General features: G+C 37.5%; 1 protein-coding gene across 1 annotated transcript in view; it reads left to right on the top strand.

Moving 5' to 3' along the window:
- LOC128249343 (hematopoietically-expressed homeobox protein HHEX homolog) overlaps positions 1-25,063 on the top strand; it is a 146,085-nt gene extending 121,022 nt beyond the window's left edge. Inside the window, exons 3-4 of the mRNA XM_089362574.1 lie at positions 1,291-1,341; positions 24,568-25,063. Coding sequence (XP_089218700.1) covers positions 1,291-1,341; positions 24,568-24,852 — 336 coding nt within the window. The 3' untranslated portion in view covers positions 24,853-25,063. The remainder of the gene's footprint in view (positions 1-1,290; positions 1,342-24,567) is intronic.
- The last annotated feature ends 810 nt before the right edge of the window (positions 25,064-25,873 follow it).

The following is a 25,873-nucleotide window of genomic DNA, read 5'->3' as shown; positions in this document are numbered from 1 at the left end:
GGACCTTAAGACTTAGTGCACATGTACAGCAAAAGTTCGAGGTTAATCTTTGCCAAACGGCTTTACTCCATGTTACTATGGTAACAGGCCGGATACTTATTGATCAAACCTCGTATATATATATATATATATATATATATATATATATATATATATATATATATATATATATATATATATATATATATATATATATATATATAGGGGATGCGTATCTATGTATGTCTCTTTGTGTTTGTGTTTGCCCTCCCCACCACCACTATTTAACCACGGGTGCTGGTCTGTTTACGTGCCCGTAACTTAGCAGATCGGCTAAAAAGAGCGGTAGAGTAGGTACCAGATTTTTAAAAAAAACATACTGTTCGACTAAACCCTTCAAGCTAATGACCCAGCATGGCAACTGCCACATGACATCAACAAATAAAAGAGAATATATATATATATATATATATATATATATATATATATATATTATATATATATAAATGTGTGTGTGTGCGTGTGTGTGTGTGTGTGTGTGTGTGTGTGTGTGTGTGCGTGCGCGTGTGTGCGTAGTTGAAAAATATTGTTATACGTATAAATATACCATAAACAATTATAGAAAAATGGAGGAGAAAAAGATGTTGAATTAAAATTAGATTTAATACAAAATAGGTTTCAATATATACACGCGTAATCATGGTGGTGGTGGTGGATGTAGCGGTTGTGATTTGATATTGAAAAGTGTATTTTTTTAATTCGACTAATTTTTTAGACCACCTTAACGCATGCTCATAAATGCAATTCCGTGAAATATTCACGCTTATTTCTGTTGTATGCAATTTAACTAAAGGTTGTATCATATGTACAGGATATTTTTTTCGTTTGTTTATGTGAAAAATGGAAAAATATGAGTGAATATTTATTTTATGAGTGCTGTGTATTGAGTCTATAAAATTATGCATAAAGTATATAAAGTGTATAGATAAAGTGTATTCCAATTTCTTTCACTTTTCAATGAGTAGCAGATGAGCGACTATCTTTCCATACAGACATAGGCTACGCTTTCAGGTTTTTTGGATAAAGTTTTCAGAAATAACCCAATAATTTTACCATTAATTCCGTGAAATATTCACGGGTCCCGCTATTTTTTAATAATGCTTTACAAAAGCAGATAAGCTCCCGACATGGGAAGGTTACGTTCACAGGTTCCATTTCTATTCTCTGGCCTTTCCAACATCTGAAGTCTTGTAACCTTCCTTAAGAAATTCCAAAATATCTCTTTTATTCATTCATTGTTTGTTTATTTAGGTGAAGACATGGTTTCAGAACAGAAGAGCGAAGTGGAGACGGTTAAAGCAGGTATGTTAAATAATGCCTTTCTCTGTCAGTCTCTCTATATATGCAAGTAAGTGTATGTGTCCTCGATGACAACTTTTAATAACTCTTTGGTATTATGTAACCACTGGTTGGTCGCTCTCTCTCTCTCTCTCTCTCTCTCTCTCTCTCTCTCTCTCTCTCTCTCTCTCTTTCTCTCTCTCCCTCGGTGACGCCAGACGTAATGGTCAAGGAGTTCAAATTAGAAGAGCTACAAGGTCACGTATTAAAATTCACGTTAACTTAAACATTTTCAAACAGCAACTCTTGAGTCGCGAGGGCCATATAGGAAGGACTAGAGTCTGGGGCCATATGAGCACTGAAGCATTAATTGTCGATCTAATGCTTGCTCATAATATCCTGTACCTTGATGACTGTATAGACCGGAGGGCTCTATGAGAGGAAGTTAAGTGACATAACATGACCTTCGACGCTCACATCTCCAAAAACCTTTAGAGAACACCAGAACATGTTATGCATCACAATGTACTTACGTGGGGTCTGCGAAGAAAAGACCACTTGTCGCTTTTCTTGTCCAATACCTGCTCTATATTTATAAGCATTTCTATCTGTCTATCTATATCTAGCTATCTAGTTATATACCCCATCTCTCCCTATATCATCTGTGCATGTATGTATCTACACATACATACATACATACATACATACATACATACATACATACACATACATACATACATACATACATACATACATACATACAAACATATATATATATATATATATATGTGTGTGTGTGTGTGTGTGTGTGTGTGTGTGTGTGTGTGTGTGTGTGTGTGTGTGTGTGTGTGTGTGTGTGTGTGTGTGTGTGTGTGTGTGTGTGTGTGTGTACTCGGGCAAGTCAAAAATTATCCACACTTTCGCCATAACATCTTTATTATTGTCACACTGCCATCTGCGCATGCGTGCCTATAGTTGGTATTACTGAGGTCAGGTGATCAATGTTTGAACCTGATCGCACCATTTTTCTTTCTGGCTTTACAGTGTAAGCATGGCCGCTCCACTAGCAATGTGCACCAATGAAGAACAAAAAGCAGTAATCCGAGAGCTGATAATGGTGAACCGGTTCACCATTACCATCACTCGAATTTGCTGAATCTTCTCATCAGTGGTGGAGGTTGACGGGCGTTCTGCTCCCTCTTCGTACGTCACGCTTGTCCAGTCACTTAAACTTCTTGATTCACTCATACACACTTCTACGCGGTAGTGCACTCACTGTCTCTCCGTATTATGCTAAACGCCTCCGATGAATTTCAGGACCTGACACATCTTCCGACCAGAGGTGTAACGGGTGCTACATGTCAGATGTCGAAATGATCTGGTGCAGTTTTGCCTTCAGAGCGTCGAGCTCATCGTCTCCTAAATGGACCAAACAAAAAGATCCAACGGGTTGAGATCGGGGTTTCTTGGGGGAAATACATCCTTGCCTATGAACGACGGAATGTTTTTCGCAGAGCAACGTGAAATGAAGTGCTTTGCTCAAGAACACATCGCCCGGTTTGGGATTCGAACCCACGATTTCGCAATCGTGAGTGCAACAACTTAACCACTAAGCCATGAAGGCGCGTGGCTTAGGGGCTAGGGTATTCGGCTCGCGATCGTAGGGTCGCGAGTTCAATTCCCGGCGGCGCATTGTGTCCTTGAGCAAGACACTTTATTTCACGGTGTTCCAGTGTATTCAGCTGGCAAAAATGAGTAGTACCTATATTTCAAGGGGCCAGCTTTGTCACATCTTGTGTTACACTGAATCTCCCTCAGAAGTATGTGAAGGGGTACGCGTGTCCATGGAGTGCTCAGCCACTTGCACGCTAATCTCACGAGCAAGCTGTTCCATTGATCACATCAGTTGGGACCCTCGTCGTCGTAACCGACGACGTGCACCTTATATATATATATATATATATATATATATATATATAAGGAGTGCACCTTATACACACACACACACACACAATGCATAATAACAGTCCATGGATAATTGTCAGCTCATTACAGCTGTTTCTTACGCATTTTTTAAATAGAAGAATGAGAACATTACTGCACTACAAAAACCGTAGTCATCTAATGAAACGTAATTTTACAAACAAAAGAATATTCCAAGATTACAGTAGGGACGTGGCTGAAGTCTGTCGAGGCTAACTATAAAATGGGAGAATGACCAACAAAGTTGACCGTCGTGGGCATTAGGGAGTGCGGTTAGGTTAACAATATAGTTTGTGAAAGAGTGTAATGATATTTAGGGACAGCAACCCGGGTGAGATAGGAGTCTGCTAGACTGGTTCTTTGGTAGGCTAGAGTGGGGTTAGGTGATATTTTATTATACTAGAAGTGTGTGGCTGGGAGAGGACCCAAGATAAGTAAGGATAAAGAATAAAGAATAAAGAAAGCAAAAAGAAAAAGTGAAGAAATATAAATGCATAAAAGCCAGTTAAGCATAGGATCGAGGTTTAGGATTAACTACCTAAAGCTAAAGAACAAAGAGAGGGGGGCAGAGATGCATAGAATTTAGGGGTATTCTGTGGATATAGGTTGAGTGTTGGGGCGGGTACGAAGGCAATCGAACGATAAGTTCTAACTGTTAAGGGAATTGTAGTGCTATGCGCGATTGATTTATCTGGTAAAGTGGAAAGATGTAGGGTGTTGTTTTAGATACGAATATATTATATGGGATAGTGGACACCGCTTGTAATATAGATTTTTGCAACCATTTTCGTACGTTTGTCATTCAATCGGGTCATTCAAATTTGCGAAAAAAGATTAGCGCCATGAAATTAGTCATTCAAATTCGTTTTCTCGATCATTAAATTTCGCACTTCGGTCAAAGAATTTAGCATTTACATCATTCAAATTAAAATGTCCGTCGAGAGCATTCAAATTAATCGGAATGTGAGGAAGCGTCTTTTCGAGCATTCAAATTCGCACGTGAGCATTCGAGTTCGGAATAAGTTTATTCAGTTTAGCACTAATTTTACATGTGTGTTTTTATTCACATTCTAAGAAGTGAATGTTAAAAATGACAAATTTAAATGACATGTTTTGCCATGCAAATTTTATTATGTTGTTATAACTACAAAGAGGAAATAGATCACGTGATTCTTTCCACAAAATTCTTTTTCATTGCAACATTCGTAACCGGTCGGTATCAGTTGCATTTTATATCCCTTTCTCTTACATAAACTTGTAATCATGGAGCCACGCGTAAAGTACATGCGTATATCGGACAAAGATAGAGCAAGGCTGGTTGACGCCTTCGAGGAGCATCAAACCGATTACCTGAAACTGGCAGACACATTTGGCATTAAAAGGAGTAATGCCCGATCCATAGTAGCGCCCTACCTACGGTCTGAGAGGCGCTAAAAGCTGCCCAGAGGAGGTGACCAGGAGGTGATAAGGAAATGTAAAGCAGATTTCAGGTGATTAGTGATACCAACCCACTCGCAACTCTTCAACAGATGACGAGAGACTTAGAGGCAGCATTGCCCGGAAAGCAGCCCGTTTCCGTGTCTGCAATCTCACGGGCTCTGGATGGGATATTGATAACTATGAAGTTGGCCGAAGACGTCCCACATGCAAACAATGCCCCCAAGAACTCTGGAAAAGTGTTATGAGTACGCACATTGGTTCATGGAAGAGGGAGTCGTTGGCCATATTGATGAATATGGGTACAACATTTGGACCAGGCAGTCTTTTAGATTAGTCCCTCGAGGCATCCCTGTTCGCTGAGTTGTCAACCGTCAGTGTGGGAAAAACTGCAACGTCACTTTCGCAGCGTTGAGAGAAATCGACCTGGTTCACCACTCCATTGCGAAGGATACCGTTACACGAAACTCTTTCGAAGAGTTCTTGGCGGAAACAGTTCGAGCATGTGCCGACATATTCCCAGCGGATTAATCCATCTACTTGATCTACGACAACGCGCAGTCACATGTTCGAGTCGAGCTCCCAGCTGACGCCGACCCACGAATCAGTCTGAAACTTCTGCCTCCCTCCCTACTCACTGTTTCTTAATTGTACGGAAATGGAGTATTCTGCCTTTAAGGTGACTGTCAAGCGGGACTTCGTTCGAGCTGAGTTGCAGCAAAGGGTTGGCGACCGGGTAGCTGCAAAAGAAGCCGGCATGACCATGGAAGAATGGCGAGCACATGTCATACAACAGGTCGCAAGATGTAACATCGACGCTATCACTCCAGAAAATTGTGTTCGTTGGTATAGACACACCCAGACCCACCTCCAGAGATGCCTTGGCCGCCAGGAAATAAACGGCTAAATCCTCTCAAACGAACTTTCCTTATCAAGACTGTAAATCAACAATTATCTTAGTGCACATAGGTGGCAATGACATTATTTAATTTGATAGAATAATCATCATTGTGTGAATCAGGTAATGCAGCTCCGGACAATAGTCGCGGGTAAGAGGTTTGAATAGTGTATTCTATCTATTATTTAACATGCGCAGCACAAATAAATGTATCTAGGTATAAGGGTTACTTACTTAGTGGAATTGGAAAAGAACTGGATAGAGTGTGCAGGTTGCTACTTCTAGGTTAGATATTTTCGTTATCGGTTATGCTGTGTACACCACAAATAGAATGGTTAGTTCTTTCAATATAGCATACCATGCAAGTATAGTAAGAATAGTTAAGAAGTAATGGTAAAGAAGAACGTGACTAGGATTCAAAACAATTAAGCAGATCAGTCGACTTTTGCGTCAACAATAGAGGGAGTAAATTAGATTGGCCCTAAGTTAGGAGCTATTATATAGGTTGTTTAATGTCCTTAAAATATTTAAAGGTACGGGTAGCCTTATGTATACAAGAAAGACGAAGGTTTAGTTAATTATCTATTAAATTTTCACTGCTTGATCTCTTTAAACTTTCAAACAGCTCCATGCAGCAAAGATTGTACCCGTATCTGCTGTTTGAATACGGTTTAGTGACTCTAATGATGTTCCAACTTAAATCAAATTTAACATTGTCGTCCTTGAGTCCCCAAATCTTCGTGGCTAGAGAAGTCCTGCCTGCCCTATGTCTTAATTTAAAGGAAGAATAGTGGTTACGTAAGCGTTGCTAAAGATTTACGGAGCAGCCGATATAAGTGTAAGTATTGGTCTTCGTCGCAACATTATATTTGTAAACCGCATTTACTGCTAGACATCGACCAGAAAGTGGACATGACATTTTTTCTGAGCAACTGCACCCAATATTTTCTAGGACATGAAGTTTATTATTACGGGTACGTGATCCTACGTTATTATGGCGTAATAGTTCAAGCACGCGAGAGTTACCGGAGTTTGCATGGTTGTTACCGGGGTTTATATTACTAGGATCATTACTATTATAATTAGTTTCCGAGCCTAGGACCGAAGAATGTGGGTATTGAGCATTGTCGTAAGAGATTTGACTTTCAGATAGTGACACTAGAGGGTCGATGGTGGACGGTATAACGGAAAAATTTTCAGCGCAAGTTTACTGTACGCTGAGCATATTGACAGCGTGAACAGAAGTGGGTGAGCGGTCCTTACAGCTAATGAAAAGAGTGTTAGGGTTGTAGGGGGTGGTTTGTGAGCTTAAACGAGTGGAGTCAGTACCCCTGCCACCATTAGATGTTGTGGCAAAGTTTCTACTGCTGCTATCCCTTGTAGTGGCAGGCTGACTGATGCCAATATTATAATATATATTATTTGGCAGAACTTACTCGCTGATGATATTGGTGTGTAGGTATTAGTGTCGGTTGAGATAGTAGTGATAGGAGGAATATTAATATTATTAATATTGTTATTCTTATTGCAATTTTTATTAGGAGCGGCGTTGTTAGGGGTATTATTATTATGTATTTATTATTCAGGCAAGTTATAATTGTACCTAGATTGGGAAGGGTTGAGTAGGAGACCCTAACGTTTCTACGGGAGAATAAACGGTAATATTTGTGTGAAGGAGAGAAATCGCGTTTTAGTGTGCTAAATAATGTTCCACATATATTAGTATCTATTATATAATCGAAGGGTGGGTTATACCATATTAAGTCACGTTTATTCCCTTTCTTGTTTTTGTGTCTGCTATGCTTCTTATCCATATAATTAGTTTGGGGTTTGTGTGAAGGACTTTTGTTTTTATCTTTATTTTTATTTTTATTTATGTTGTTGCCGATATTTTTATTTGTGTTGTCCCTATTGGTACCATAGTTACCAATTGCCTTGTTAATAGCCCCACTTGACCCGCCATCACTGTGCATAGTGTATATTCTCTGGACAGTATTGACAACCCGATCCAGTTTGTTATTATTATTATTATTATTATTATTATTATTATTATTATTATTATTATTATTATTATTATTATTTTATGTTTGACTTTTGCTTTGCATTTGTACAAGTTGGATCCAAGTCTCACCCAGAGACCTCAAGAGACAACAAGTTAGAAGTTCATGTAGGTGTTATGCCTAGGGTACCATATATTTGAATTTGTACATAGTGTTGTTCTAGAGAATGTTTAAGAAACCATAAGAAAATTATGTGTTTGTTTTAAAATTTGAGATCACATAGACAGTATTTTACGTAGGATATGGGCAATTCCCATGAGCACTATCTTTTGAACTTCAGCCATTTTGGGGTTTCCTGGTATCTGAGCTAGGTAGTAATCAGCCCGTTTCGCTGTCATTCCCAGGGCACCCGTGACAATAGGTATTGTTTTCGTCTTCAGATTCCACATTTTGCTAATTTCTATTTCAAGATCTTTATATTTGCTCAGTTTTTGGTAGGTCTTGACAGATACGTTTATATCGATTGGGACAGTCATATCAATGAGGAGGCATGATTTTTGTCTGAAGTCTTTCAGTATGATGTCTGGCCTATTTGCGTCTATCTTTCTGTCAGTTTGAATGGTGAAGTTCCAGAGGAGTGCAATGTGATCATTTTCAAGTACTGGGGGTGGTTTGTGTTCCCACCAGTTTTTGTCCAGGCAAGTCCAGGTTTTTGCATATTACCCAGTGAATATATTGTGCAGCTCTATCATGCCTGTTGAGATACTTTGTAGGCGCAAGCAGACTGCACATAGAGACAACATGATCGATGGTCTCATTTTATTGTTGGCATATACAACATAATGGGGAGCTGCCGTTCTTTAATATGTTGGCCTGGTAATTCTTTGTAGGCAGGCATTGATCTTGGGTTGCTATGATAAACCCCTCTGTTTCTGATATCAAGCCAGAGGCCATTAGCCATTGATGGCTAAGGGCTTTGTCAATATCTGCATTATTCACTCTCTTTGGGTATTTGCCATTGAGAGGTTTTTCTTGCCATTTATCAGTCATAATATCTAAGGCAGCAATTTTAGCACGGGTTTTCAAGCGCTTAGCTTTTTCTGCGGGTGTTTCTAGTTCGTCTAATTCTTGAATTTGTTGCAATTGGAATTCACTTAGATATTCCTTTGTCTGTTTTGTTACTGAGTAAGATGCTTTCTTGCTTTCATGTTTTGAGACAAGTTTTAGCATCCAGCCCTCAGAGTTTTTCAAATAGGTGTCTAGGACAATTGTGGCTACCTTCATTGTTAATGCCAGCTGTAGAAATCCACGGCCTCCCTCTTTTCTTGGCAGATAAAGACGTTCTATATCTGCCTTAGGGTGGTGCATTCTATGCATTGTCAACAGTTTTCGTATTTTTCTGTCAACATTACATATTTCAGTAATTGGCCAGTTAACGATATTGAAACTGTAAGTCACGACTGGTATGGCTAGAGCATTGATCACTTCGATCCTGTTTCTCGCGTTCAGCTCTGTCTTCAGTATTGCTCTCACCCTGCGATAACATTCTCTTCTGATCCTTTCCCTCATCACTGAATGCTTGATATTGTCCCCTTCAATTACCCCTAGGTATTTGTAGCTCTCCGCTGGTTCTAACTCTTTTATGACATTTTGCTGGTCAAGGTTCACATTAGATGTTTTTGTCATTTTTCCTTTGATAAAGGTAGCTTTTGCACATGTATCAAGGCCAAATTGCATCCTGATGTCATCACTGAATTGTTTAACAATCGCTAGTAGGCCTTTGAGTTGTTGGTCATTTTTTGCAAAGAGCTTTAAATCATCCATGTAAATGAGATGATTTATATTTTTATCAAATATTTTATAACCATACTGTGCATCATTGAGCAATTTTGAGAGAGGTATCAAGGCTAGACAGAAGAGGAGTGGTGATAGTGAGTCACCCTGGAAAATGCCACATGAAATTCTTACATCTCCAGCATTTAGAGATTCATTGTCATTATTCAACGTCAGTGTGGTTCTCCATGATCTCATACTTACAGATAAAAAGTTTCGCAGAGTAGGAGCTATTTTATACATTTCCAGACATTTCCTAATCCAGCTATGTGGTAGGCTGTCAAAGGCCTTTTTATAGTCTATCCAGGCTATTGACAAGTTTTTGTGTCGCTTGTGACAATCTTCTAAGATCATCTTATTGATGAGTAGCTGATCTTTACAACCATAAGATCCACGTTTACATCCCTTTTGCTCATTAAGGAATATGCTACTTTTTATTAAAAAAAAAACTATATGTATACTCAATTAGGAGAGATATTAGCGTCTTATACATTGTTGTTAAGCAGGTTATGGGTCGATAATTTTTTGTTTCGTTTGTTTCCTCATTTTTTGGAAGCAGGAATGTTAAACCATTAACTAGCCAAGAGGGCATCATACTAGGATTTTGCAAAACATCGTTGTAAAGTTTTGTTTGCAGTTCATGGCTCTCTGGGAAGGCATTCAACCAGAAGTTAGGAATGTTATCCTTTCCTGGAGACTTCCATTTGCTTGACCTCCTGAGAGTAGATCTTATATCTTCTACCTTGACCCCTCCCACTTTTTCTCCTCTAAGGAGTCTAAGTCTGTAGATATTCTATCAATCCAAGGGCCCTTTTCATTGTGTGTTTTATCTTCTGCCCAGATTTTATTCCAAAATTCCTGCACTTCTTCTTTTGATGGGACAGACTTTATTGTTACTGGTGTTTTCCCTATCTTCTTGTAGAAATTTTTGGGGTTATTTTTGAACATGTTATTATCTCTGAAGAATCTAACACGCTTTTCATACCTTGCTATACGGACAGCTTTAGCACATACCTTTTGCTTGATGGTTTATATGGTGGCATCAATGTCAACTATGGTTTTCACAATATATTTTTTTCTTTAGTTTTTGGGTCTTTGTAGGTTTGATACTCTTGTCAAATTTAAGGTTTTTCAAACATTCTATGTCAGATCTAAGTAGCTTAATTTGGTGTTGAATGCGCTCTTGTGGGCGTGTTGTCGTTTTCTAATCACATAGAACCGTTGAGATTTTGCGGATGCATAGTACAGGTGGTTGAGATCTGTAATATCAACATCATTAGCTGAAATTATATCCTTAAGTGCAAGGCGGATTTTACCAATTATTTTCAGGTTTTGGTTAAAATTGCGAATTTTTGGGAGAGTGTCGCGTTCATTCATTCTGATTTCTTCAATTTTCAGCCATTCAATCATGGTTTGATTTTTTAGGTCATGTAGTTCTGTTGCGTCGATTTCTGTATGACTTTCTTCATCTATTTGATTTTCACCTGCCTTAGTGTTTATGGTTGGTTCAGAGAGTATTTCACTTTGCCTATCAGTTACATTAACTCCTTCAATTATTACTGTATTTTCATCAGCCTTGGGCTGGTTTATAATTATTTCCTCTGTAGTATCTTCTTTAGCTGCAGTTTCATTCTTTTTATCCCTTACTGCTTGTTTAATTTGGTCAATCTCTACTTCGGTTAGTAATTTTTTTTTCATAATGTTTCTTTTGACGTTGGCAAGTTTGTTACTGTCTATGTAGGGTCTTACTTCAAGGTGTTTCTGTCTCCAGTATAAGTAGGTTTGTACAGTATTCGATTTATTTGTGGGGAAATATATGGCATGGTAGAAGGCCACAAGAACTTCTTTATTATCTTCCCTAGACCATTTTTCATTCTTTTTCTTTTGGTTGTTTGTGATGAGCATGGATGGCCATCTGTTGGAATATTCCGGTTGTGGGGTACTTCCAGCTCCTGTGTGTCGGGAAGATGTGAACCAGTAGCAGATTTCTCGTCTCGAATCTGGTTCATCATTCGAGTACGTGGTCCTTTATAATACGGTCGGTGACCATTTCGGTTTGTATTTTGTTTTGTTAACAGTGAGGCATAACAAGCTTCGACGTTGACGCTAGGGGACGGATCTGTCTGTTTAGGGTTAATTTTTGAGACAACACCGTCTCCGAGCTCTCGTGACGTAGCTTCTTAGCGCTAACAGATCTATATCGAGTACGTGGCCCTTTGTGATTCGGTCGATGACCAATCTGGTTTGTAATCTGCTTTGTTATCACTGAGGCATGACGAACTTTGGCGTTGACATTAGGGGACACATTTGTCTGTTTAGGGTCAATTTTTTGAGACAACACCGTCACCGAGTTCTCAGCATGTAAACATTGCTCGTAGCGTAGTTTCTTAAGGCTAGCAGATCGGTATTCGTCTGTATTTTTTTGTTGATAAATTTATCTGCGGGCATAGTGTATTTTTTTTGTGACGTTTTAAACTTATGAATAGTTCACTCTGTCTGTGTTTGTTCACAAAATGAAAATAAATAAAGAAGAAAAAAAGGGTTTTGTTTTTGCTTCGTTTGTGATACGTGCTTTCGTATGCGTGAGTGTGTCCTGTGAATTTCACGTAGTTGTGTAAACATTAAGATGCATGTGTAGTTCTATGGGTATCAAAACGTATATATCATTGTGTAGACGTTCGTGTGTATGCGTAATTATTCAATATATGTACTTACTATTTTGCTCCATTTCTTTTTTTTTATATAGTTTGTAAACTTTCCGGTGTTGATTTTGCGTGTGTGATCGCACGTTTTTCACTGAGACATCGTGCATAGGAGAACCTGTGCTTTGTATGGCAGAAAAAAATTCATTATTATTATTATTATTATTATTATTATTATTATTATTATTATTATTATTATTACTTTTAATCTGCATCTTTGGCATAGTCACTTGCCGAGACACACTCAGCGTTCTGGGGCGAGTGAAGGATATTACAATATGACAGAAAGCTTAGGGATGGGAGCTAGTGAAATATCTTCATGTAATACAACACAGACATTTAAATGGATAGAGTTTTTTAAGGATGTGGGCAGTACTTGTTTGCACAATCTTTTCGATTTCTCTGAGACGTGATTCTACTGGGATCTTATATAGATGTTTCTAACATCCCTTTTTTATTATACCTAGGGCACCCACAATAACAGGAACAGTTCTCGTTTTAAGATGCCACATTTTTTGTATTTCAATTTCCAGGTCCTTATGTCTACTTTCTTTATCAAATTCCTTGACAGATATATTCTTATCAGTGGGAACACTTACATCTATTAGTGTACAAGTATTTTCTTCCTCGTCTTTAATAATAATGTCTGGTTGATTAGCCTGGATTGTTCTGTCAGTGTTGACTGGAAAATCCCAGAGGATCGTGGCATTTTTACCTTCAACGGCTGGCTCGGGGTGATGTTCGTATCAGTAAGTAGGAGTGTTGATTTTTTAGTGCTTAAATATTTTCCAGTATAATTACTGACCTACCCTATCGTGGCGATTTTTATATTCGTTTGGTATCAGCACAGGACATCCCGAGACGAGATGGTCTATTGTTTCTGGTCAAAACTGTTTTGAAGAACGAACGTTAGCCTGGTAGTCTTTTGTGAGCAAGCTTTGATTTTGTGCTGCCAATATGAAACCGTCAGTCTCTGCTTTCAGTCATGAACCTCTCAGCCACTGATTGGTTGTTGTTTGGTTTACATCAGTATTTCGATTTCGAAGAATATACTGTCCATGCAGAGGCTTCTGGCTCCACCGCTCCTCAATTTGTTTCTGCCCGTTCTTTTTTGCTGTCTGCTTGATCTGTTTTGCTTAATTTGTGGCAGTGGTTTCAGATTCTTCAACTATTTCAGGGTTAATGCTAAGTTCCCTTGCGAACTTGTAAGCTTCCTTGACAACTGAATGTGATTTTTTTTTATGCTTTCGTGTTTGCACACAAGTCGCAACGTCCAGTCCTCTGTACAAGATAAGCACCTGTTCACTGTTATTGTGAATGTCTTATAGCACAGTTCTGCCTGCATCATACTTCTTCTCCTATTACTTCTAGGTAGGTACAGACAATCAACATCTGCTTTTGGGTGGTGCATGTTCTTAGAAGTTAGTAGTTTTCTTTCTTCCTGTCCAGGTGTTGGAGCCCTGTAAGATTCCAGTTAACGATGTTAAAAACTATATTAGAATACTTGAAGTGCCAGGGTGTTAATGACTTCGATGCGATTTTTAGAGTTGAGTTCAGTTTTTAGTATGAATCTTATTCTCTTGTAATATTCTTTTCGTATTTTCATTCTTCATAGTAGCAAGTTGCATATCATCTCCTTCGTTCATCCCCAGGTATTTGTAATTTTCCTGTGGGTCAAGCTCCTTGATGGTAGTGTCGGTATTTAATTTAATGGAAGTTGCTTGCCTGAGCTTGCCTGTTACAAAAGTTTCTTTAGCACACTAATCAAGGCCAAAATCCATCCCAATGTCATTGATGAATTCTTTAACAGTTGTTGGCAGCCCTACTAGCTCTCCGTCATTTCTAGCAAACATCTTCAGATGTTCCTTATAAAACAGATGGTACATTGTCGTATTGTAAACTTTGAACCCATACTTGGTGTTATTAGGCTCGTTTGAGAGTGGGATCAGTACCATGCAAAAGAGTATGGGGAGAGGGAGTCACCTTGAAAGATGCCTCGTTTGATGTTGATGTTGTTAGTTTGGCTCATTCCATTACTACGGTTTAGGAGATGTGTGTTCTACTTGGTCATGATTCCTTGTAAGAATTTGGAGATGACAGAAGAGATCTTATATATTTCAAGGGCCTTAAGTATCCAATTATGTGGCACACTATCAAACGCTTTCCTGCAATCTATCCATGTCATACTCAGGTCTTTCTTTTTGCTCCGGCAAGTCTCTACAATCATTTTACTTATGAGTAATTGATCTTTGCACCCGTAAGAATTCCTTTTACAGCGTATTTGAGCTTGTGGAAGGATAGATCTCCGTTCAAGGAAAGCGTATATTCTGTCAGTTAATACGAATGTGAGGATCTGGTAGGTGGTGTTGAGACATGTTATTGGTCGGTAGTTCTTTGAATGTTTTTTGTCTTTAGTTTTTGGTACAAGATATGCTGTTCCTTCAGTCAGCCAGGCAGGTATTTGCTCTGGGTTCTGGATGACATCAGTCAGAGATGCAGCTAAATTTTAATGTACTTCTGTCAGGCAATTTAGCCAGAAGTTAGGAATTCGGTCCAGTCCTGGAGTTTGTGAGACTTCCTAAGAACACATTTTAGCTCTTCTATTTCTATTGCCTTCCATTTCTGCTCTTCAACTTCACCCGGTCTCATTTTCTTACGCTCTATCCAATCAGCTTTAGCATTATATTCTTTTTTGTTGCTCCATATTTTCTTCCAGAACTCTTCCATTTCCTCGGTCTTAGGTGGCTCCTTTACTTCTATCTCACTTTTACCAATTTCCCTATAACATTTCTTGCAACCGTCTTGAATACCTTGTTTCGTCGAAAAACTTTGATTCTTTTGTCATACCTTCTAAGCCGTTGGGCTTTCAGTTGTATTCGTTGTTTCACTATTTCTTTGGTTGCAGGGAGGTTTATAAAATCTTCGATTTTATATTTTTGCTTGAATTTTCTAGCTCGTTTCGTCTTAACATTTACTTATTTGATCTCTTTTTGTATTGCTACTTATCACTTGGGAGGTCTATTTACATGGTTGGTCCTTATCTATGTCATCCTGATACCTAGTTCACCGGTTACAATTTTAGCAGATGAGGTTATTTAAGATTGTTAGATCATCTCTCTTATAACTTAAGATCTGTCTATGAGCAACATTATATATCATGATTATGTTGTTTTTTATGTTGTTTGAGGACTCTGCCAGTGGATCTGTATTGATGATGTCAGTAGACTCAGTCTTGCTGAGTTCTCTGATAATGTCTTCTTTTACTTTAATGATCTTCTCTTTATTATTCACCTCAGATTCTGTGTCATACCTATTCTACTTTCCCCTCTTTTTCCACATATCTGTTCTTCGCTATTCTTTCTTCAGCTTCCTCGTTGGCATGTACTGCTCATGCACTGGGTTCTGTGCATCTGTTACCTATTTCATCTGCATTGTTACTGTTCTCATTCGGTCTACCATGAGATATTTGTGTCCTAATTTGGATAATTTCAGCGGCAGTTAACCTTTTATTCTTAATGATGTCTTTACGTACATTACTTAGTCTATTACAACTATATATCTGCGTACTTCATTGCCGTACAATGAGGTTACTATTGGGGTTTAGTTGGGCTGTATAGAAAGCTTTCATCACATCTCTGTAATCCTCTCTAGTCCATTCATGCGTTTTGTTTTTGTTTTTTGTTTTTTTTTTGTTTATTGTTTTTTGTTATTGTTGTTGTTGTTTTCATTATTTTCATTATCATCTTCTTTCAATTCTGTTTCCATTCCTTTCCGAATGTCTTCCTGATACCTAGGGCAGAGAAATGCACTGTATACATTGTAGGCCATTAAAATAAAAGGGGGGAGAAAGACAGAGGAAAAGGAACAATAAAAATTAAAATGTAAACAAAGAAAATAAAGGGGGAAAAAGAAAGAAAATTCACAGCGATAGTACTCTTCTCAATACTTGTGACGTACCAGTTAAGACATTTTGTACTTCCTGCATGGATGGTGCTAAAGCCTTACACCCAGAGATTAGCTAGTCCACTGTTTCAATCCCATCGTTGCAGTATCGGCACTTTGGGTCTACTCCATTTTTCATCATATTGGCTTGGTAGTTCTGCATCAATAAGATTTGATCTTGAGCATCCAAGATAAAACCTTTACTATCTGCCTTTAGCCCCGAGCTCCGTAGCCACTGATGGGTGTGCTTCTGGTCAACATCAGCTTATTTGCTACGGATCACATATTTGCCAGGTAGAGGATTTGTTCCCACCTATCAGCCAATTGTTCAAACGCATTTTGATTTGCTATTGTTTTCCCCTTCTTTGCAACTACAGTTGCTGCACTTCCATCATGCTGTTCAACCATGGCAGAATGGAACTTCTTACGTCTTTCCTGCTTTTCAACGAGCTTTTTAGCATCCAGTCGCTAGATATTTCTAAATATTTTGCCAGTCCAATTGTAGTGGTTTTGCAAGAGATTTCAAACTGGATCAAGCCTCAACCTCCTTGAGCTCTGATAGGTAAAGACGATCTGCGTCTACCTTTGGGTGGTGCATCTTATTGCAAGTCAGCAGCTTACGGATTTTCCTGACAATCTGCCTTATTTCGCTCATATTCCAGTTCAACACATTAAAACTGTAAATAATAACCGAAACTGCTAAGGAATTTATAGCTAACATCTTGTTACGTGTTTTTAACTCGGATTTTAGAACTGCTCGAACTCTCCTGTAACATTCTTTCCTGATCTTCTCGTTCATGCTTGCATGCTAAATGCCAGAGCCCTCATTTATTCCGAGGTATTTGTAAATTTGATCCAGCTCGAGTTCTTTTATGACTGTGTCAACATCCAACACCACTGAATGTGAGGTCTTCAATTTCCCTTCCTGGAAAGTGGCCATGGCACATTTATCAAGACCAAATTCCATCCCAATGTCATCACTGAATGCTTTCAGAGTACGTAGTAGTCCTTCAAGCTCATTATCGTCTTTGCCATATAGTTTTAAGTCATCCATATAAAATAGATGACTTTTTTTTTTGTAGCCAATTTTATATCCACATCCTGTTCTTTTAAGTTCACTTGTAAGGGGTATTAGGGTTATACAAAAAATTAAAGGTCAAAGTGAGTCACCTTGGAAAATGCCGCAGTTGATATTAATAGTTTTGCTGTAGTCAGTACTCCATTAGAGTGGTATAATTGAAGATTCGTTTTCCACACTAACATGCAGTGCTTCACGAACTTTGTAATCAGAGAAGAAAATTTTGAAGATATGCAGCGATTTCAAGATCCATGAATACAGTATGCTGTCAAAGGCCTTTTTACAATCAATCCATTCTGAACCTATATTTCTGCGTTTGTTATGACATTTCTCGCTGATCATACGATTGATTAAGAGTTGATTTTTGCATCCATATGAGCCTCGTCGGTACCTTTTATGTTCAGTGGAAAAAATATCGCACTGTTCCATAAATTTGTATGTTTTTTCCACAGGATGGATGTTAAAATTTTATACGTAGATAGACATGTTATGGGCCGATATCTTGGGGAAAATTTGGTTTCATTATTCTTCGGAAGTAGGCAAGTAAGTTTTCGTAGGATCTGTCATAATTTCATTGAATAACTGGACTAACTTTTCGTGTGCGCACGGGAGCGATGCGAGCCATAAATTTGGTACCCTATCATTACCAGGTGTCATCCTTAGATGAGTGTCATCCTTAGGTCTGCAATTGTGATGTCTTCCCATGCTTGTTCTGGTAAGTTTTTGTAGGATCCTTCTGTGCGTCTAATCCAGTCTGCATTTTCATGTAAATCTTTTCATTACTCCAGATATTTTTCCAAAATATTTCACCTTCTTCCATGGGAGAGGGGGTCTTCAACGGTTATTTTCTCCTTCCCTATTTCTCTGTAGAATGTTTTCGCATAGATGTGAACAGCTTATTTTGTTTGTATTATTAAACTTTGTTTTGTCCTGTACTGTCCATAATGGTTTTCTTAATATAATTCTTAATATAAACCCTTGTGGCTAATAAAGAAATTATTATTATTATTATTATTATTATTATTATTATTATTATTATTATTATTATTATTATTATTATTATTATTATTTACTTTTAATCATTCGCCGAGACATACCTAGCGTCCAAGGGCGAGTGAAGGATAAGAGATGTTACAGTATGACTGAAAGCTTGAGGAGGGGAAGTGGCAGGGTCAGTAGCGAAATATCTTCATGTCATACAATACATACATGTAAATTGATAGGTTTTTTCTAAGGATGTGGGCGGTACAATCTTCTGGATTTCTCTAAGATGTAGTTCTCCTGGGATATTATCTAGATGTTTTTGACATCCCTTTCTTATCATACCTAGGACACTCACAATAACAGGAACAGTTCTCGCTTTAAGATGCCACATCTTTTGTATTTCAGTTTCCAGGTCCTTATAATTACTTAATTTTATTATTGTTGTTGTTGTTATTATTCAGTAGTTTTATTCTTATCACGTGCTTTCACTGCACTACGAGCGCAGCTCTGTGTGCCTTGGGTATGTGCTGTGGTTTGTTGTGATGCTCTTATTTTTACTGTATTGAAAGTGTTTTACGTAGGATGTGTGCGGTGCCTAGCAGTGCTATTTTCTGTATGTTATATATACTTGTTAATCCTTCTGTTTTTGTTGTGTATTTGTCTAAATATTTTTTATCATACCTAATTCGCCTATGATAGGAATTGTTTCTGTTTTTAGATTCCACATTCGAGTTACCTCTATTTCCAGGTCTTTGTATTTTGAAAGTTTCTCCGTTTCTTTTAGAGAAACATTGTCATCTGTGGGTATCGATACATCGATTAGAAAGCATTTTTCTCTTGGTGATCAATTTCTCTATCTGTGTGTATTGGCATATCCCAGATTATGGTTGCTTTCTCATTTTCTGTAACCTTTTCTGGCGTATACCTATACCAACTTTTTCCTATTGTTATTCCATAGTGTTGGCATAGCTTCCAGTATATATAGGTCTCAACTCTGTCGTGTTTGTAAATATATTCCTTCTTAGCCAGGACTGGGCAGCCAGAAACAATATGCTTTATTTATTCTCTCCATATCCACATATTCTGCAGTAACTTGTTACATTTGTTTTCATTACATATCTTTGATAATTTCTGGTGGGAAGGCTTTGATTTTGTGCTGCAAATAAAAATCCTTCAGTCTCTGCTTTGAGTCCTGAGCTCCTCAGCCATTATTGAGATTTTGCTTTGTCTATTTCTTTTCTGTTTAATTTAAGCCAGTATTTGACATGGAGGAGCTTTTCTTGCCATCGTTTTAACATGATCCGTTGCTGTTGCAGTTTTAGTTTGGATTTCAGTTGTTTTACAGCTTTTGTTGTTTCCTCTTTTTCTTCATAGTTGTTAGCTACTATGACTTCTTTTTTGTATATTTCAGTTTCTTTAAAGACTGAAAACAGTTTTTTCTTTTGTTCGTGTTTTGTGGCTATTTGAAATAGTTTTCCTCGCTTCTGAAGTAAGTATTTCTGTAGGCCTATGGTAGTTATTTTGCTATATTTTCTAGCTGTATAAGGCTTCTACTACCTTCGATACATTATATATATAACCTTTCTATGTCAGATTTTGGGTGGTGAATCCTATATCCGGTCATTATTTTTTTTCTTTTCCTGTCTATTTTGATTAGTTCATTTAGAGTCCAGCTAAGAATATTTTAGCTGTGACTTATGACTTGGACGGTTAGAATGTTGATACCAATTATCTTGTTTTTCGCATTGAGTTCTGTTTTCAGTATTAATTTAACTCGTCTATAGTATTCTTTTCTTATCTTCTCTTTCATTTGTTTGTGTTGTATCGCGTCTAGTTCATTGATTCCTAAGTATGTCTGGCTTTGGTATAATTCTCTTATTTCATTTGCTTTTTCTAGTGTGATGTTGCTACTCATAACTAGTTTTCCTCTTTTCAAGGTTGCTTTGGTACAATTTTCTAAGCCAAATTTCATGTTTCTTTGGTAAATCCATGTACTGTCTGTAGTAATATTTCCAGCTGTTTATCATTTGTAGCGTACAGTTTTAGATCATCCATATATAAGAGGTGACTGATTGTTTTGCAGTAACAGTAGTATCTACATCCAGTTCTGTTAAGCATATCAGATAAAGGTGTCAGTGCCAAGCAGAAAAGGAGTGGAGAGAGCCTGTCTCCCTGGAATATTCCTCTTCTAACACGGATGTTTTATATATTTTATGATTATTGGTGCTACCTTGTTCATGGCTTGCGTTTCTACGTTTCGTCTGTGGGGAATATTATCAAAAACCTTTCGGTAATCGATCCAGGCCAGCAGCACGAACGTTCGTGCTGCTGGTCGCGGTGAGAGGGATAACTCCCTTGGCAAACAGGACACAGTCGTGTGTCGATAAGCCAGCTGGAGGAGATGTCCTCCTGGGGCTAAAAGCAACAGTAACATCCACCCCTAGGGGTCAGCCACACTTAAGTGGCAATATACTACACTTTATCGTGCAGTTACTGTTAATACTTCATTTAGAGAATTAACATTGCTATATATATATATATATATACATATATATATATATACACACATATATATGTGTATATATGTATATATATATATATATATATATATATATATATATATATATATATATATATAAATATATACATGTATGTATGTGTGTATATATATATATATATATATATATATATATATATATATATATATATATATATATATATATAATATATATATATATATATATATATATATATATATATATATAATATATATATATACATGTATGTATGTGTATATATACATACATACATACATGCATACATACATACAGGGGTTGGATAAAATAATGGAAACATCTAGCATCATAGCATCATAATTTTAAATATCTATAAAACCGTCAAAAGCATGTTTATTTGTATGTTTTTTTTTTATTTATTATTAGTGCTGCTTAACATGTTTTGCTAAAATTGATATTTCTTTTCAGATATTATCAGAAAAGGGTAATTAAAATTTATTAAAATGACAGATCTATCGAACTTTCAAAGAGGTCAAATTGTTGGTGCTCGTATGGCAGGCGCAAGCGAAACGAAAACTGCCGAAATGTTTGGTCTATCAAGAAGTACTGTCTCGAAAGTAATGACAGCCTTTGAGAAAGAGGGAAAAACCTCGTCGAAACAAAATTCCAGGAGAAAACCAAAGTTTTCAGATAGGGACCGTCGGACTCTTAGGCGATTTGTTAGAAAGGAACACAAAAGTACAACTCCCAAAACTACTGAAGAGCTTAATGACCACCTCGAGAACTCAGTTTCCACAAAAACTCTTCGTCGGGAGCTGCACAAAGCCGGATTTCACAGCAGAGCTGCAATTAGAAAACCACTACTTTCAAAAGCAAATGCTGCAATGCGTTTAGAGTGGAGTAAAAACCTACAGAATTGGTCCCTAGAGCAGTGGAAGAATGTTTTCTTGGACGAGTCATCCTTTACCTTATTTCCGACCACGTGTGGAGACAGCCAAAAGAAGCATTTGACCCAGACTGCTTTCTTCCAACTCTTAATCATGGAGGGAGATCTGTGATGATCTGGGTCGTAGGGGGGGGGGGGTTATATCTTAGAAATCCGCCGGCCCAATAGTTTCCTTTCATGGCAGAATTAATAGTCAAGACTGTTTAAGCATTTTATCTGATAATATTCATCCTATGGTTGCAGAACTGTTTCCGGAGGGAAGCGCAATCTTTCAGGATGATAATGCACCAATTCACACAGCTAAAGTTGTTACTGAATGCACGATGAACATTCTAGTGAAGTTGAACAGCTTATCTGGCCACCACAGTCCCCAGATCTCAATATTATTGAACATTTATGGTGCATTTTAGAAAAACAAGTAAGGAGTCGATATCCTCCGCCATCATCACTGCAAGATCTGGAGATTGTTTTAGCTGAAGAATGAACAAAAATTCCTTTGGAAACAATTCACACTTTATACGCGTCCAGACCACATAGAATTCAAGCTGTAATTACTGTCAAAGGCAATTCTACCCCATATTAAAATAAATTTGTTTGAAATTTTAAGTTGTTTCTATTTTGTCCAACCCCTATACATACATGCATACATACATACATACATGCATGCATGCATGCATGCATATACACACACACACACACAAACACACACACAAACACACACACAAACACACGCATAGGATCTTGTTCAAAACGGGGGCACCAGTTTTCATTTATATTTTATGTAATGTTTTTGGTACTGAAAGACTTTCAAACTTCGTATACTTATCTATTTTGTGTTATAGAACAGAAAAAAATTTTTGTATTCGAATTTATTTCATGTAAAAAATTGTCTTATTTCGATAATTTCAACCAATCACTGACAAGTATTCAGCTGTTTACACTTACTCCATTGGCAGTTTTAAGCGGTGTAAAGCGTATTTAATCTCCATTACTTCTGACATTTTGCAGAGAGGCAACACACATGTGTTCGTTTTCCCTAACCCTAACCCTAACCCTAATTGACTTGCTCCTTCCCTCAAAAACCAGGCCTTGTGCCTATAATAGAAAGGTTTATTAGCTACTGCCAATATGCTTCAGCCATATTTTGACAAGGAAATTACAATTTTATCACCGCCAGAATCGTTTGAAAATCGTTTGTTTACGTAGTCAGCACTTAATGTATTCGGCTGAATGGACATCAGTCATTGGTTGAAATTACAGAAATACGACAACTTTAACATGAAATAACTTGCGATGTACGTTTTTTTTTTGTTAAGAAGACTAAGAGAAAAAGATGTTTTATATGACACATTCTACCAGTGTCCCAAGTTTCAAAGTGTTTCGTTAAGAAAATACTGGTGCCCCCGTTTTGAACAAGATCCCACACATACATACATAGTGATACGGACTCCGATAAACAAACAAAATAACGTTAGGTCCTTATTCCCCGAACTGGGTTTGAAACCGTATTCTGGTTGTTGAGGATAATGGTATTTCCTTTGTCCTGTGAACAAGCACAGTTATTTTTAGCGTAAGAATGATCGCTGACCCTTTCCGGTCACCAAAAGTTCAGAAAAACAAGTTAGGAATTGTACTAAACTGACCCAGCTCTGGAGGAGGGTAACGTAGGACTGCTGGATACGGTATCTCTCATAAATACGAGAGCAGTTGGCGTACGGAGTTGGTATCAAGCAGTTGGCGGACAAGCAGTTAGCGGAAAATCAATGGATGAAGATGTACGGCAGTTGATGTGAAGGCCAGCGGCCAGTAGAGGAGCAAGATGAACAGAGAGACTGACAGACAGAGGCTGAAAGAGAGAGACTATGATCAGAAGGTACCAGTCAGCAGAAATGGATAGAGTCTAAGAGAGAGATGGACAGAGAGATGGAACTGTTGTGGCAGGCTAAAAGATTGTAGTTCGTCACTTCTTGTGGATTGTAGTGGGAGCTTTGAAGGAAAGGAAATTCTTGCGGTGAAGGTTTGTTTAAATATTCTTTAAAGAGAGAACTTTGTTGTTACATGTTTTAAAAGAAAAAGAGATTCTGTTAACTGTGATGTTAACTAGTGGAAAAGAAAAGAAAAGAACTTTGTTGTGACATGTTGTTCAAAGAAAAGAAAACAAAGAAGTAAAAGAACTTTTAGTTGACTTGATATACGAACTCTGATAGTAAACTTTTGATTATGCAATGTTCTGAAACTTTGATTATGTTAAATGCTTGCATGCGCTATTGTTACATGTTATTGTATGCAATGATGTTTTGTATTGATGATGTATTGTTTTGCTAAGAAAAAAGTTAGTTCCACTACGCAACGTATGGTCTCCGTGTTATTTCTTCCTCCTTTTGCCTGTTGTCATCGTTACGTGCTCCGGCTGGGCTTAGTAGTCGTGGCGAACATCCTGACTCACTGAGCGTCGCTGTGTTGTAAGAAGTTTACCTCTGCATCACATGGTTTCGGGTTCACTTCCACTGCGTGGCACCTTGGGCAAGTATCTTCTAATATAAACTGGAACTGACGAAATCCTTGTAGATCTGATAGACAAAAACTGTAAGAAGCCCGTCGTATATATGTATTTAGATCTATGCATGTTTCTCTTTGTGTTGGTCCAACACACACCACTTGTCAAGTGCTGCTAGTTTGTTTACGTCCCCGTAACTTAACGTTTCGGCAAAAGAGGCAGATATGGTGATTACCTATATTAATATCGGCTGATTTAATTCACAGATTATCTTATTAGACTCGGATAACGCTTAGATAACGATTTCAAGTTTTGGTAGGTTCTGTGACGTGTGTGTATGAGGGTGTGTGTACCTATATGTATGTACGTATGTATGCATGTCCTATAAATGCATATATTTGTAATTATATATTATTTTTGCATTCTAACACTAGGAGACACCACCGTCTGAGAGGAATACGAAACAAAACGAACATTCAGCATACCTTGAGAGATCCAATAGGAAAAGATACAGTGATGATGAAGATGATGATGGTGGTGATGATGATGATGATGAGGAGGAGGAGGAGGAGGAGGATAACATTGACGGCGTACATGGACCTGATGATGAAGAGGAGGATGAGAATGTTGGTGATAATGATGCTGAAGATGATGATGATAGCGAAAATAAAGTTTCATCCATGAACGAAATTGATGTGGGCAAAGAAATGAATGACTAATGTAAACTTTTACACACACACACAAACACACACTCACACATGCACGCACATACACACACACACACACACACAAACACACACTCACACATGCACGCACATATACACACACATACACACATATATACATACGTGAATGCTTATGCATATGCACACACAAATATATATCAACACATACATACATGCATACACATACATATATACTTATACATATATATATAATATATATATATATATATATATATATATATATATATATATATATATATATATATATATATATATATATATATATATATATATATATGTATATATATATGTATATATATATATATCAATGCATTTATGCTTACACATATGCACACAAGCATGCATACATAGAAATTTTCAGTTATATACGAACACACACACGTATACAAATAGATGTTACTTGAAAGAAACGCTATATCCAAGTTTAATTACGGTTTCATAATGATCCATCCATCCATACATACATACATGCATACATACATACATACATACATACATACATACATACATACCCGTGATTGTTGGGGCATTGGGATATGTAACAATCTGCCTCAACAAAAACCTGGAAAAATTAGGGTTCTCAAAACCTGAAAGAAAAAGGCTGATTAGAAGACTACAGATTCAAGCCATCAATGGAACTGTAAAGATATGTAAAACTTTCCAAAAATTTAGCACATAAATACATATGCATGCATCTAGACATAAAAACGCATCCATAAAACAAACATACAAATCTGCGCATACACTAACACCAAATACTGCACACACACACACATATGCACAAATACCTAGATGATGTTGATAAAAGTTCCAATGAAGGAGCCTTGAATCTATGTTAGAGTCCGGCTCTTTCTCTATGGACAAGAAATACAGAAATGAAACTGATTGATAACATACATACGAGTATGACCATCACTGATAAATTACCTTATCCTAGATGTTAAAGACAATGGTTGTCAGCAATGCTGGTGCTGAAATCTAAAGTCAATAGCAC

Source organism: Octopus bimaculoides, chromosome 14 (genome assembly GCF_046866305.1).
Source record: "Octopus bimaculoides isolate indiv1 chromosome 14, ASM4686630v1, whole genome shotgun sequence".
Taxonomy (NCBI): Eukaryota; Metazoa; Mollusca; class Cephalopoda; order Octopoda; family Octopodidae; genus Octopus; species Octopus bimaculoides.
Note: the sequence above shows the minus strand (reverse complement) of the source record. Positions and strands in the feature narration are given on the sequence as shown.